This window comes from Vombatus ursinus, unplaced genomic scaffold, assembly GCF_900497805.2.
Source record: "Vombatus ursinus unplaced genomic scaffold, bare-nosed wombat genome assembly UNPS02009205.1, whole genome shotgun sequence".
NCBI classification, from domain to species: Eukaryota; Metazoa; Chordata; class Mammalia; order Diprotodontia; family Vombatidae; genus Vombatus; species Vombatus ursinus.
In genome coordinates, this window is record NW_020948983.1 from 6,906,251 (window position 1) to 6,920,160 (window position 13,910).

Consider the following 13,910-nt stretch of genomic DNA (forward strand, 5'->3'; position numbering starts at 1 on the left):
AGGGGAAAAAGGAAGAACAGAAACAAAAGTGAGGTTTTCAAAGAGTTTGCATTAATGTTTTACTACTCAAGTGCTAACCTCAGATGCAGTCAAAGGAGAGAACAAACAAAAATAGTATTGCATATGTGAATTCACAATGCAATTAACCTGCATATTAAAGCATTAAAACTAGTCATCCCAAAGCAACACATCTCACACTAACAATTACTAAATTAATTTGGGCATAATCAATCAACATTTATAATTTGTCTTTCAAATATGAACAGGACCTATACATTATGCCATCAAGAAAGCATGCCCCTAAGATAAAGAAACGAGATTGAGTAAATTTTGTCAAGTTACATGCATTTTCAAAATAAAAAAATCCCCACAGATTTGATAAGATTTCATGATTAATATTCTGGAGGGAAAAATATCACTACTAAAACCTGTTCATAGTGCCCCACCGAAAACTGCAGGGAAACCCTGGCTTCCCTAGAATTCAATCTTACACTACTACGAGCTTAAGGCAAAACAAAAATGAAGAAACTCACACAGGGAGGAAAGAGTTCAATATTTTTGTTCAGCTGCTGAATTCGGCTTATTGGAATAACTTCTCCATTTCCATAATCAATATATAACACTTGTGCCTTCTTCTGCTGTACATCAACATCTTGTACTATTACTCTGTTCCAGGTCTACAGGAAAATAAAACACACTGCTTTGTTACAGGATTTCAGAAACTAAGACAAAATTCAATTAATCTATATCTTACACCAATGGAAAGAAATCCTATTATTCTAAGTAGGTATTAAAGAAAAACCTGTTTTTTTTTCTTTTCAAGGAATCCCAAGAAGCCGCTCTAAAAATTTATTACAATTATTGTACATTTTACTATTTACAATGAAATAGTTTATCTGTAATACCATCATGTTTTATGTTTCAACTGAATATGTACAAGTTATTAAAAACGTCACTAACCTACAACTAGCAAATGGTATGAATATGAAAGAGGAAATACTATGAGATTAGAAAATCTATTAAGAGTTAATTTTAAGTCTAAACACTGGTATTCCTGTGGATTATTTAAATGATAAAGTGGTAAAAAAAATGTATACAGTAGTTATACTTATTATTACTGTTTCATTTTAGAGATTACCTGATCCACAGAGTACTTGGCAACACAGATTTCCCCTTTAACAGGCATATATTCTTCTTGAGGCATCATATTCATATATGATTCTTTCAAGCTTGTGGAAAGTTTTCTGATACATTCTAAAACTTCTGAAGAACAGATCTGTACATAAAATTCACCTGGGTGCTTGAATTCAGTAACTGTACCCTTTTTGACAGTAAGAATAAAAGTATGAAATAACTAACATTCAACTGCAACATAAACTTCTTAGAAACATTTTATAAACAAAACATTCAAAGACTATTCAGAATAGATTGCAAATGGAATCTATGTCAATTATTTTATCAATGACATTTAAGTATCATAAATTCACCAAAAACTAACAGTGAAGAAAATAAAGGTGGCTGGGGATATGTAAAAAGGTAACCATTTACAATCCTTTGAAAATGTTTGAACACATTACATAAGTAATTAATACCTTTACTTCCATAGTTTTTCTTAGCTGCAGATTTTGTAAATCGGAAAACATTATTTTCTTAGTACATCCTACTATTTCTGTGGTGGTTCCAAGTTGGTAATCCTGTTTAGAAATAGAAAGTTACTAACTTAAAAAGTTTGACTCTCATGCTATAATGCATGGAGCAAAAATTCCCAGAATCCTTAAAACCAGTTTTACTACTCAGACTTGAGAAATATTAAAAACCTAAAGACCAAAACATACAGTCTTTACTTTCATTCTACTCCTAATATTCAGCAAATACTTTAAGGGAAATATGTGATGTTGCCCAGCCACAAAACATTCCACATTCCTAGCAGATAATTCATTCTGTGCTTACTTTTTAACACATGGAAATGTGTATTAATAGTATCTTAACATGAACTTTTCAGAGGTGGACAAATGCTTCATAATTATATAGGGAGTAAGTAGGTTACAGAAAAGTCTACAATGGAGAGGGGAGGAGTCACAGTGGAACATATTATACAGGTTAAGTAATTTGTTGAGACTAAATTCGTAGCGATTTGTAACGATCTAGCCCATATATTAAGAATTGGCACGAATAGAACTACTGTCTTCCTATATATTTGTTAAAAGGTGAGGAACTCACAGTTGGAGGGCATGCACAAAGAATTACTTTGGAAAGAAGGGAAGGTTAACACCTATCAGACTGGTCAATATGACAAAACAGGAAAATGATAAATGTTGGAGAAGATGTGGGAAAATTGGATTGTTGGTGGAGTTGTGAAATGATCCAATCATTTTGGAGAGCAATTTGGAACTATGCCCAAAGGGCTATAAAAATGTGCATACCCTTTGACCCAGCAATAGCACTTCTAGGGTTATATCCCAAAGAGATCACACAAACGGGAAAAGGACCTACATGTACAAAAATATTCATAGCAGCTCTTTTTGTGGTGGCAAAGAATTGGAAATTGAGGCAATGCCCATCAACTGGGGAATGGCTGAACAAGTTGTAGCATAGGAATGTAATGGAATACTACTGTGCTATAAGAAATGAACAGGCTGACTTCAGAAAAACCTGGAAAGACTTGTATGATCTGATGCTGAGTGAAGCGAGCACAACCAGGAAAACATTGTACACAGTAACAGCCACATTGTGCAATGACTAATATTGATAGACTTAACCCTTCTCAGCAATACAAGGATCTAAGACATCTCCAAAGGCCTCATGATGGAAAATGCTATCCACATATGAAGAAAAAACTATGGAGTTAGAATGCAGATCAAATCATACTATTTGCTATTTTCTTTCTTCTGTTGTGTTTTGTTTCCTCTTTCTGGTGGTTCCTCCTATTGGTTCTAATTCTTACTTACAACATCACTAATGTGAAAATATGTTTAATAGGAATGTATATGTATAGCCTATTATAGATTGCGCGCCATCTTGGGGAGGAAGGTGGGGCAAAATTTAAAACTCAAAAGCTTATAAAAGTGATTGCTGATAATTCAACATAAATTAATTAAAATTTTTAAAAAAGAAGGGAAGATTAGCACAAAAGAGCTTTAAACACATTTTAAAAATGATTTCTGGCAACATTTGGCTCTGTTTTTAATACTGCATATAATGATATACCACTGCTCCAACAAAACAAGTGCTATTAAAAAAGTCAAAAGAATTAAAGTACATTGATTATAATAAAGTTGCTTACTCTCAAATCAGTAAAAACTCTGTTCAAATTATAAATCTAAAGGTAAAGAGAAATATGTTATACCTCTTTATTTACTTCCATTTTCTTTGTTTCACAAGATAATTTAGTATCTTCAGGTTTAGGGAAACTAGAACATAACATGGTCAAAATATTAATACTATAGAATTAAAGAAACAAAACACAATTATCTTTAAAAACAAAATAGCTTAATCTCTCTACAGAAAAATGCAACAATAAAGTAAAACATTAACTCTATGTTACAAACACAGTGAAGGATAGCTAGATATCCAAAATTTTCCCTGATAGCCGAGTGATAATAAGGGTATTATTATGGCTCTCCTCAATACATAAGCTACTTAAACAGGTACTGAAAATTATGCCGTATTAAAACTAAGGTACTTTTTTTTTGTTAGGCAACTGGGGTTAAGTGACTTGCTTAACACAGCTAATAAGTGTCACACAGCTAGTAAGTGTCAAGTGTTTGGTCTGAGGCCAGAATTGAACTCAGGTCCTCCTGACTTCAGGGCTGGTGCTCTATCCACTGTGCCACCTAGCTGCCCTATAAGGTACTTTTAAATTAATTTATTTACCTATTATTTATAATATATGTCATATCTGTAGACCACCATACTAGGTGCTAGGAAAAATAAAATCTAAATAAGATATTCTCTTCCTTCATAGGGTTTCAAATCCAGAAGGGGCCTTGCACGTTTGTTGAAATGAATGACAAACAGACAAATGATATATAATACAATAGCCATAATGCAGACAATAATAAGCACACAAGAGAAATTCAAGGTGAGAAGGAAAGAAAACTTCAGAAGGGGATAAAAGTGAAAAAATTCAAAGGTTTCCTGGAAAAAGTAGCATTAAATCTTGGTTTTGAGGGATAGGTAAAATCACAAAGATAGAGATGAGTGATAAAGGAATTTCCAAGTACAGAATGCCTTGAAAACAGGTACAAAGTGGGATGGAAAGTCCTGACCATGTGCAAGGAAGAGCAAATAGTTCAGTCAGTAAAAGAACCGCACAAGTACAAGGGAGATGCTATAAAGTAAAGAGAGGGGTAAAGAAGGCCTGAAATGTTTATTTGGTAGGTTGTAGAGAGTCACTGAAGTGATCTGAGCAAAAGAGTGGCATGAATAGAACTATGTAGAGTCGAGACTAATCTGACAGTAATGTGAAGAACAAATCAGAGAAGAGAAAGATTGCAGGGGGGGTGGGTGTGTGCGTGCATGTGTGTGCACGCGTGCATACTTAGACTAGGCTGCTACAAATGAAAACAGCAAAAAACAAAAACAAAAACCCAAAAACCTGACAGTTCTGAAATACGCTGGAGCTAGAAACTACAGGACTTGACAACTGGTTAGATAGAACTGAGGGAAAGGTAAGTCAAAGAAAACATCAGTTTTGTGCTTATGTGAGTGAATGGTCAGCTAGGAGGCACACTGGATAGAGCACAAGCCTAGACTTAGTAAGACTCATCTTCCCGAGTTCAAATCAGACACATCTGTAGCTGAGCTTCCTTTCAGCCTTGGCCCAGCTGCTTCATTAGCACTGGAACTACCTGTAGCTGTCCTCCACTCTTCCCCAGTAGTGTATCAGACGCCTTCTGACCAGACAAGATCATCCAATGTCATTTCTTTTATCATTTTAGTACTGTCCATGGGATTTTCTTGGCAAAGGCACTGGAATGGTTTGCCATTTCCTTCTCCAGAGGATCACCTTTTGTCAGAACACTATGACCTGTCCATCTTGGGTAATCCTGCAAGGCCTAGCTCATTGAACTATGCAAGTCTCTTTGCCAAAACAAGGCAGTGATTTGGCAGGAACCTCCCATGAACAGGATGGTTAAAGAGCTGAGACCCAGTAATGCTTACTGCCTTCTATAACTATGGGGAATTAGCACCTGAGGCAGATCAGAAGCAGAGTTTGATTGCAGGGTACCTGGATTACCAGCTTTTAGGAGTATCAACTGGTGAGGTAGAAGAGGTACTCACTTCTCCTGCCTCCTACAATGTTTCTTTGTCCTAGCTGAATGACTCTCCAGCCCTCTAAAATGAGGCCCTAGGACTCACAACTCCTGCCCCTAATCCTTTCATCACCTAAGTAAAATGAGATGTGTTCACAAGAAAGTTTTCTACCTCAAAAAATGCTTGAGAGAACTGAGGGAGGGGGGTAAAGCCATCAGAAAGCTATACCAAGCAGCTCTTAAAAATTCTTTTTCAGATCCTTTTCTTTGTATGATGAACATGTGCATAAGTACAGTGTAGAATGGTATGAAATACAGCAAGTTGGTCAGACTGAAGAGAATTTCTCAGCTACAGGATAGGGACAGAGATCTATGGAGATTCCCATAGTTCTGCTATTCTATTTATTTCCCTAGCTTAATTTTGAACCATGGTCAGCATCACAGTCCTATGAGAGACCAATGGGAAAGGACAGCAGGCTACGAACATAAGCAGAAGAGATATTGTAACCTTTGGAAAAGCCTGTGCAAACACATATAAGTAGGACAGGCTGTGATGTAACCAAGGCATTTGTGGCCTGAGGGCAATGCCACCTGCTGACTGAAATGTAGTCTACATTCTAGTTGACTGAAGAATGCAGAAAACATGGAAGTCAGCTAGATATGAACAGGTTAAGTTTTAGCAGCACCACTAAGTGGACACTTACCATTTATATCACCTGTCACAAGGTGTAAGATAAAAGAAAAAAAAAGACAAGTAATCTTAAGAAAAAGCTAAATATTACCTGGAACTTCAAATATCAATGTCTTCAACAGTAAAACTCTAATAAAACTGGTGTTTCTAAATACCATGAATAGCTATATATTGATCTTTCAGAGTTTTAACTCTAAAAATCTCATATACTCACTTTTGTTTAATAGGTTTGCACACAATGCTGTGTGCAGACCAGTCTCTTCTTTGGCATGCTACACAGCAATAGTATGTTTGCTTGCACTGTGAACATCTCAGGGATCCTAAACAATATAAAAAGTTACTATTATGGTGTTCCAAATTAAAATCCAAAATGTTAATAAATTAGAATTTACAATTTTTTCAGTAATGTGTTGATAGACAATCTATCCTCAATTACTTAAGATGAAGGTCTAAAGAGAAACAATGCTATTTTATGATACCACCTATGACTACAATTGTGTCAGGATTAAACATTAATATAACTATTAACAGTTTAATTCATTAGTGTACTAATTTCAAAGTTTAATCCGCAAAAGTTTTGACTGATCCCTACTGGGAGATTCAAAAATGCACTAATTAAGAACATCAGAATTATCACACTAGGTCAAACCCACATGGTCAATCTAACCTCATATTCTGTTTCAGCAGCAAAGATATATATTGTGGAATGCCATCATCTTTCTTGCCACCAACCTCAAAATTTCAGTGATACAATAATAATAATGATAATAATAATAATAGTAATCCTAGTTTCCTTTACTAATTTAAAGAGTAACAAGTTCAGAGCAGATTATCTTAACTTTCTCTGAAGCTATATTTTCAGTCTGTACTTCAACCTGGGATAATAAATGCCATAAATTTATTATCTTATATATGAAAGTATGCTCTTATTCTGTCTTCAAAGTTTCCTCTAAAACTTTGAGCAAAGTCTTAAGCATACTTTTTAATATACTAAAAGGTCCTAATATACTAGGACAATGCACAAATTTGTGAATCATCACAGCAGTAATGATTATACTGACTACACCTACCTCAAAGCGTTGTTATGAGGACCAAATGAGACAATATTTGTAAAGTGCTTTGCAGACTTTAAAATGCAATCTAAATGTTAATTGCTGCTGCTGATGTTAATGGAAAAAATTTTGAGACTTGGAGGTAGGAGAGACCTAGGTTTGAATTCTGCTTCAGATATGCAATAGCTATGTAACCATGGTCAAGTCACTTAATTCTTTAAATCTGTTTCCTCACTGGTAAAACTGAGATAATATATCGCTATAGTAGGAACAAATTCTCTTTTACAAAGGCTGGTTTCCCTTTAAGGGACAATCATTTCTGTGAAGAACTTCCTGGTCTGAAAATTCTTTCCACCAATGTGGACTGGCAACTTATTTCTAACTTAAGTGTCTCAGACAGTTGCCCAAGATCCTGAGAGGTTAGGTGATTTGCCCAAAGTCACTTAACTCTTCCATGTCAAATGTCAGAGCTCAAACCTAGTTCTTTGCTTCTAATTCCAAGACCAATCCTCTATCTACTCTGCCGTACTGACTCTTTTGAAGTTCAATATTCAGCATTTAAGATCAGACAGAATCAAATTGGAAGAGGCCTCAAAGATCATCTACTCCAGGTACATAAAAGCAAGAGACCTGCTTAGACACAAAGGCCACAGGTCACCAAAAGTACTTAGTATGCGTGCCCCAGGGAATATTATTTGGGGAGGGTGAAACGTGGAATACTCAACTATAAAGGCCATTATGTCTATTCACCAAACTAAAGAGACTAAAATAAACTTAATTTCTAAAAATAACCCAAACTTTAAAGAAACCCCAAAGTTTTCCTCCTCACAAATAGACAACAAATTTTTGGGCCTTATCTTGCTGGTTAATAAAAGCATCTTTCCAACTGTACCTTGTTCCATTTGCCCTGCACTTTGCCATGAAGGGCCTGCTATGAAATTTAAGAACTGCTAACAAGACCTGCATCTTTCAAAAATTTTCATTCTTTTGTCTTCCTTGCCTGTACCAGAGCCCTAGGAGCCACATACTATAGGCTGAGTTATAGAAAACAAAGTGGCCCAAGGAATCAAAAAGAAAACGTGTCCAACTGATATGACTGGCCTGCTGGGAGGGCAGGAAGAGAGCAGATAGACTTCCTGACCCCAAAAGGCTTTGTGCTCCTCCACGCAAATGCACCACTGGGAGCAGGTGAAGCAACTCCAAGGAGAAAGATATGGATAGCAAAGGCACTAGACATACTCCTTCTTTCCACAACACACCCTCTCAGAAACAAAAAAGAAGTTAGGTGGAAGCAGAGGAATAAATTAGAAGTAGTTGTGGCAGCTGCAGCAACCACAAATAACACAGAAATTGGGAGAGTCATACCTGCATCCCCGAATGCTCCAGGACACCCTATATGCACAACCTATGTAATTAACATAACCTGGATTTAAAGCCAGGTCCTCTAACTCCAATTCTAACTGTCTACAATAATTCTTTCTATCAATCCTATTTCTAGCCTAAAATGTACACAAGACCCATTTTTATCTGAAAAAAAAAAAAAGCCAAAAACCTTTTGCTATTTTCTAAGAGATTCGAGTTGCACTGTTTAAGTAGTTTCAGAAATATTTAAATATACACACTAAACATATCAAGAGTCCTCAAAGGAAATGACACACTTACCATATAGCCCACACCGATGGCAAGTAGTTGACCGAGGTGATGGTATTAATGAGTTAAACAGTTTAGAATCATAATTTAGAGACAAAGGATTCTCACTCAAATTCTGTAGCATTTTTGGTTTTGCAGGAGACAAATGAGTACTAAGCTTCTATAAAGAAAAGACGGCAGAATTAAAATCTGGATACTTTTCAGAAGTTATTAACTAAAAGGTTAAGGGGATAGGGATTAGACTGGCAATAGAGGGATTCCCAGATAAGGAAACTCTCTTTGCCTTCTCTGCAATTTATACATGCTAGTCTCTCTCCGTCTTTTTTTAATCAAAGATCTCTTTGACAACCTGGTGAAGCCTATGGACCTCTTCTTGGAATGTTTTTAAGTACATAAAATAAAATACAAAGGAACTAAAGAAAACCAATTATATTGAAATAAAAATATAATTCCCCCCTCCTCCCCCAGTGTATGCTCCCTGAAATCTATCTATGAATTCATGGCCTCCAGGCTAAGAATTTATCTTAGCTGCCCAGGGAACTGAGAGGTGAATTGCCTAGGGTAATACAGGCAATGTCAGAGGTGGGACTTGAATCCAGGTCTTGTCTCCAAGGTCTGCTCTCAATTCACTGTGTCATAATACTTTTCACCAGATAAAAGACTAGTAAACTGAATCTAAATATGATTACTTCCAATTTAAGGAATTCCTACCTCCAAGGCAGTATTAGATTTTTAACCAAGGAGAAACAATAAAAAAACAATCTGATAACTCACAGTGTTCAATTCTTTCGCTGGCAAATTATTTCCAATGTTTAATGTTGCTACTGAGTTTCCTGGGGAAGAAAAAATGATACTTTACACAGTCTTCTCTAATAAAACAAAAATAATGCTAAAATTCACTTTAATGAAAACTTGAAGCACACTATTTAAGAATAATTTTTTAAATCTAAGAAACAAATACTTATTATAAATACATTTAGATAAAAAGCTCCACTAGAGGAGTAACTGTATTTATCTAATCTTTGTATCTCCACCAGCAGTGTTCTGTATATAATACGTATGCAAACATGGGTAGAAAGTGGCAAGTATAAAATAAGCAATGGTTCCAATTTCCGATAGGATGAATATGATCTAACAGTACTGTTCTTCACAAAACTCGTCTCTGAATTAAAAAAAAAAAAATTATTTCACTAACAAAAAATTCTTTGCTAGAGAAATACAAAGAAAGTTATTTTATAGGTTGATAGCTCAGTTATTTCAACATCTGTGTGACCTCATAAGAGTGCCTACTCCCTTTACTAGTGCAAGTCACAACCGCTGTGATTTCCATACACGCCTTTCTGTAAATTTTCCACAGAGGATCTATCCAAAGTATGGAAACCATCTTGTGGATCTTTAGTATCTTACGGACACTGGTACAGCATTCAGATCGACAAACTTCATCCCTGCTTTTATGAATATCTTGCTTCTCCTTTTCTGGTGATATTTGTCCCTGATGACCCTTTTGTACTACTTCTGGCACAGGAATTATCGTTAATATGCAGCAGCACTTTTCTATCTGTTATATATCTTTCCATTACTCTTTAGATCATGTGTAATTTTAATTCTTCTGAGATCCTAGTGTTTGACAATCTACAGCCAAAATGTATCAATAGGGCACAAAACAATAGGCTTTTGCAGTAGTTAGCAGTTGGGTTCAAAGAAAGTACTTTGTAACTTCTCAAATGCAATCCAACCCTAGTTCCTTCGCAGTCCATCCACAGTTACTTTAATTGTTTCCTATGAGGATGCCAAATCTCTTTTTCAAGGCGTGGCTCTCACTGTGGTTTTCAATGGCTCAAGGTAAAGCATAAAATGTCAAGAGCAAATAAGATTATCTGAAAAAACTGCTTGTCAATGGACAAACCCTGTTCGGTTTGAACTTTGTATAAAGTGCATCCCTAGAATGTAGACAGATGAACACATAACTCCCTGTTTTATTTCTCATTTAATATTGAAATCAGTAATGATGATAATAATAACATTAGCTAACACATAGCTCTTTACCAATATTATCTCATTTGATCCTCACAGCAAACAAGTGAATTAAAACCATGATTATTTGCATTTTACAGATTAGGAAAGTGAGGCTGAGAGAAGTTTAGTGATTTACCTTGGGTCATACAGCTATTAAGTGTTTTAGGCAGCACAGATGCATAGGCAGATGCCACCTAAAGTATTCTATACTTTACATTGTAAGTAACTAGGTGGCATAGTGAAGAGTGCACTGCATTTGTAATCAGGAAGACTTGAGCTCAAAATCTACTTCTAATACTTATCTGTATAACTCTACCTCAAAGTTGAGAGGATCTGTGTAGAGTGCTTTGCGAAACTTAAAGTACTATATAAATGCCAGCTATTATTATTAATATCCATCATTCCATCCATTTAATCATCTACAGATGATTAAACCAAGTTCAATGAGATAGACTCCATAACCGATTCTTTTTTTTTTTTTTAAGGCAATTGGGATTAGGTGACTTGCCCAGGGTCACACAGCCAGTAAGTGTCAAGTGTTCAGTCTGAGGCCAGATTTGAACTCAGGTCCTCCTGACTTCAGGGCCAGTGCTCCACCCACTGCACCACCTACCTGCCCCCTCCAAAACTGATTCTTAAAAGAACTTAATATATGCACTGGAGAGCCTTTAAGGCTTTTTGCTATACTGGACCAAAATTTTTTTTTTTTATCAAATGTCCTTTAATAAACAAATAACAGACATACCAGGACCTTTTGTTTTCTATGCTTTTCAGTTAACTATATGACTAAAGTGGTCTAATGTAGAACACTACTGGATTGACTATTTCCCTTCTTAGTTTCATCAGAGCTATTTTCAAGGTGTTTATATACCATCCTCAAAAGACTTTGTAGAAATGATCCAGTGGGTCAGTAGTTGCTGATCTCATGATCTAGTCTATTCTTCAGGAATCTATGATTCTTTCCATTTTTTCAGGAATCTTTATTTCCTTGAGATACTTAGATAACTAGATCCCTAAGCCTTTAAAAACTGTGCTATCTTCAATGTAGATTTCTTCTGTATATATTGGGACAGGATCCAGCAAATCTCCACAACTCCATCTTCTTAGCTACCACTGCATTACCTAATATAAAATCACTGAGATGGTGGAGTCAAATGTTATGGTCCTACTATCAACACTGATGACCACAAACTGCCAAAATAATAGCAATAGATTCATTCCAACTCATGTCTATTGATCATCTTTCCAGTTTCATTCAAAAATTATCTTGGCATAATCTGCCTTAATTAGGTCTTGCACTAAGCAGTCTTCAACTAAAAATGGCAAGTAAGTAGATACCTATAATCACATACAATATGTTCTCATCGATATTTACTTTCAGAATAGTATTAGTTTTAGCTGGTGCTTTAACCAAACAATCATTTCACTACAGAAAAGATGATGAAATAACTAGTCTTTTCTTATCTGTTAGAATATAATCAGTTCCATCTTTTGAGATATTTAGCATTCATATCTAGGGTTGGTGTCACTAATTCATTTAAATGGGCTATACTGCAACACTTCAAAAGATTTATGATTTTATCAGTAAGTACTCTCTAGCCAATGGAGGTCACAAGTCCTCTACCCCTTAGTGGACAGACTACTTCATTGGCTTCTATGCACCATTTCCCTCATAAAAAAAGGTTAGCTCACAGTCAACTTTCTCTTGATGTTCCTCAACTTAACTATGCTGGTTCTATATGACCATCCAGAGCTCATCCTCTAAAAAACCCAAGGAAATCACGCCAAGATGAAACATGAGTGTAGGACTTCAGTGGAAAGTTTGCATATTTGATTCATTTCATCATTCCACAAACCTTTATTAAGCCCCTAGAATGTACAATGCACAATTTTAAGTGCTAGAGGAGATTCAAAGATAAATAAAACAGTCTTTATCCTCGAGGAACATATGATCTCACAGAAGAGATATGAATAAATGTAATACAAATTAAAATGACATATGCATGAGAGAAGTAAACTGCCAGGAGATAAAATGAAGGTATAAATTTCTAGCTGCAGGACTAGGACAGAAATCCTGAAAGGTTTCAAGGAAGAGACACACATCAAGAACACAACAGATCAAATGATAAAACAGTAGTAACATACATGTTTAAGCCACTATAGTCTCAAAAGTAAAGCTACTCCACAATCACCCTCTTTTGGCATGTCTTTATATAAAAACTTGATTTTTGCCTATCATTACTATTTTAGCCATGAAGGCAATTCAGAGTGGTAAGTAACAGAAAGCAGATTTTTGCATCTAAACTTACCTTTAATTTATACTTTGACTTTTGTACATAGTCAGTTAAAATTTCAAACTAAAGAGACCTTTCTAAAGTTCTCCTATGAGCGTATGTTTATACACATTTGACAAGAGCTGCAAAAACATCTAAAGTAAAAATAATCAAAGACTATTTTAAATCACCTGTTGATGTTTTCTTGTCGATTTTTGATCCAACTGCTTCTTTGTTAATACAGTTAGAGTTAGAAGATGCTGAACTGTTTTCACAACTAGCAAAATATCGTTTAGTTTGTTCACAAAACAAAAAATTTTTTTTGGCAATTCCCACTGTTTTACTTCCATGCTCTGGGCTTTTCAACTTAAAGTTGGGATATGATCGAGGGCTTCTTAAAGGTTCATGTGGAGGCTTGATTTCATTCCTCTCCATATTTAATTGCTCTGTCACTTTGCAAGCAGATATTTCTGAATTATTTCTCGACATCTTATCAAACTGAAGTTTAAAATCATAGATACCTAGGGGAAGAAAAATGTTTAAGAGATAGTTCCTTAAAATTAACTATATTATAGATTAACGACTAAGTTAAATGTTTCTCTCTACTGTGGATACACAGCTTCAAAGAGCATAAAAGGCAATATGTTTTATTCTCTTATGTTTATAGCACAGATAATTTCTTGTTCATAAATAACATGGATATTACATGAAACATTTAATGCAAAAGATATATAGCTAGATTCAAATGAAGAGGTCGTTTGGTCAATTACCTCATTTTTTAATTTAAACTTTTTAAAAATCACATCAGTAATAACATCTGATGAAGGAGAATTCAAAACACGTGGACAAACAATAGCATTACATAATGGTAAAAGGAAATAATAACATTGTAATAGTTCTCCATTTATACATATCAAACAATTCAACAGTTTATTTTGTAAAAGGTTGTGACAGAAGAAGAAATAGGTAACAG

At 35.2% G+C, this 13,910-nt stretch overlaps 1 protein-coding gene across 1 annotated transcript in view; it reads right to left on the reverse strand.

Annotated features, from left to right (window-relative positions):
- Nucleotides 1–13,910, reverse strand: part of TDRD1 (tudor domain containing 1) — a 70,253-nt gene that overhangs the window by 42,389 nt on the left and 13,954 nt on the right. The window contains exons 2-9 of the mRNA XM_027851874.1: nucleotides 13,129–13,458; nucleotides 9,423–9,481; nucleotides 8,661–8,808; nucleotides 6,161–6,266; nucleotides 3,347–3,410; nucleotides 1,593–1,694; nucleotides 1,139–1,321; nucleotides 534–677 (exon numbers count right to left, since the gene is read on the reverse strand). Coding sequence (XP_027707675.1) covers nucleotides 534–677; nucleotides 1,139–1,321; nucleotides 1,593–1,694; nucleotides 3,347–3,410; nucleotides 6,161–6,266; nucleotides 8,661–8,808; nucleotides 9,423–9,481; nucleotides 13,129–13,426 — 1,104 coding nt within the window. The 5' untranslated portion in view covers nucleotides 13,427–13,458. The remainder of the gene's footprint in view (nucleotides 1–533; nucleotides 678–1,138; nucleotides 1,322–1,592; nucleotides 1,695–3,346; nucleotides 3,411–6,160; nucleotides 6,267–8,660; nucleotides 8,809–9,422; nucleotides 9,482–13,128; nucleotides 13,459–13,910) is intronic.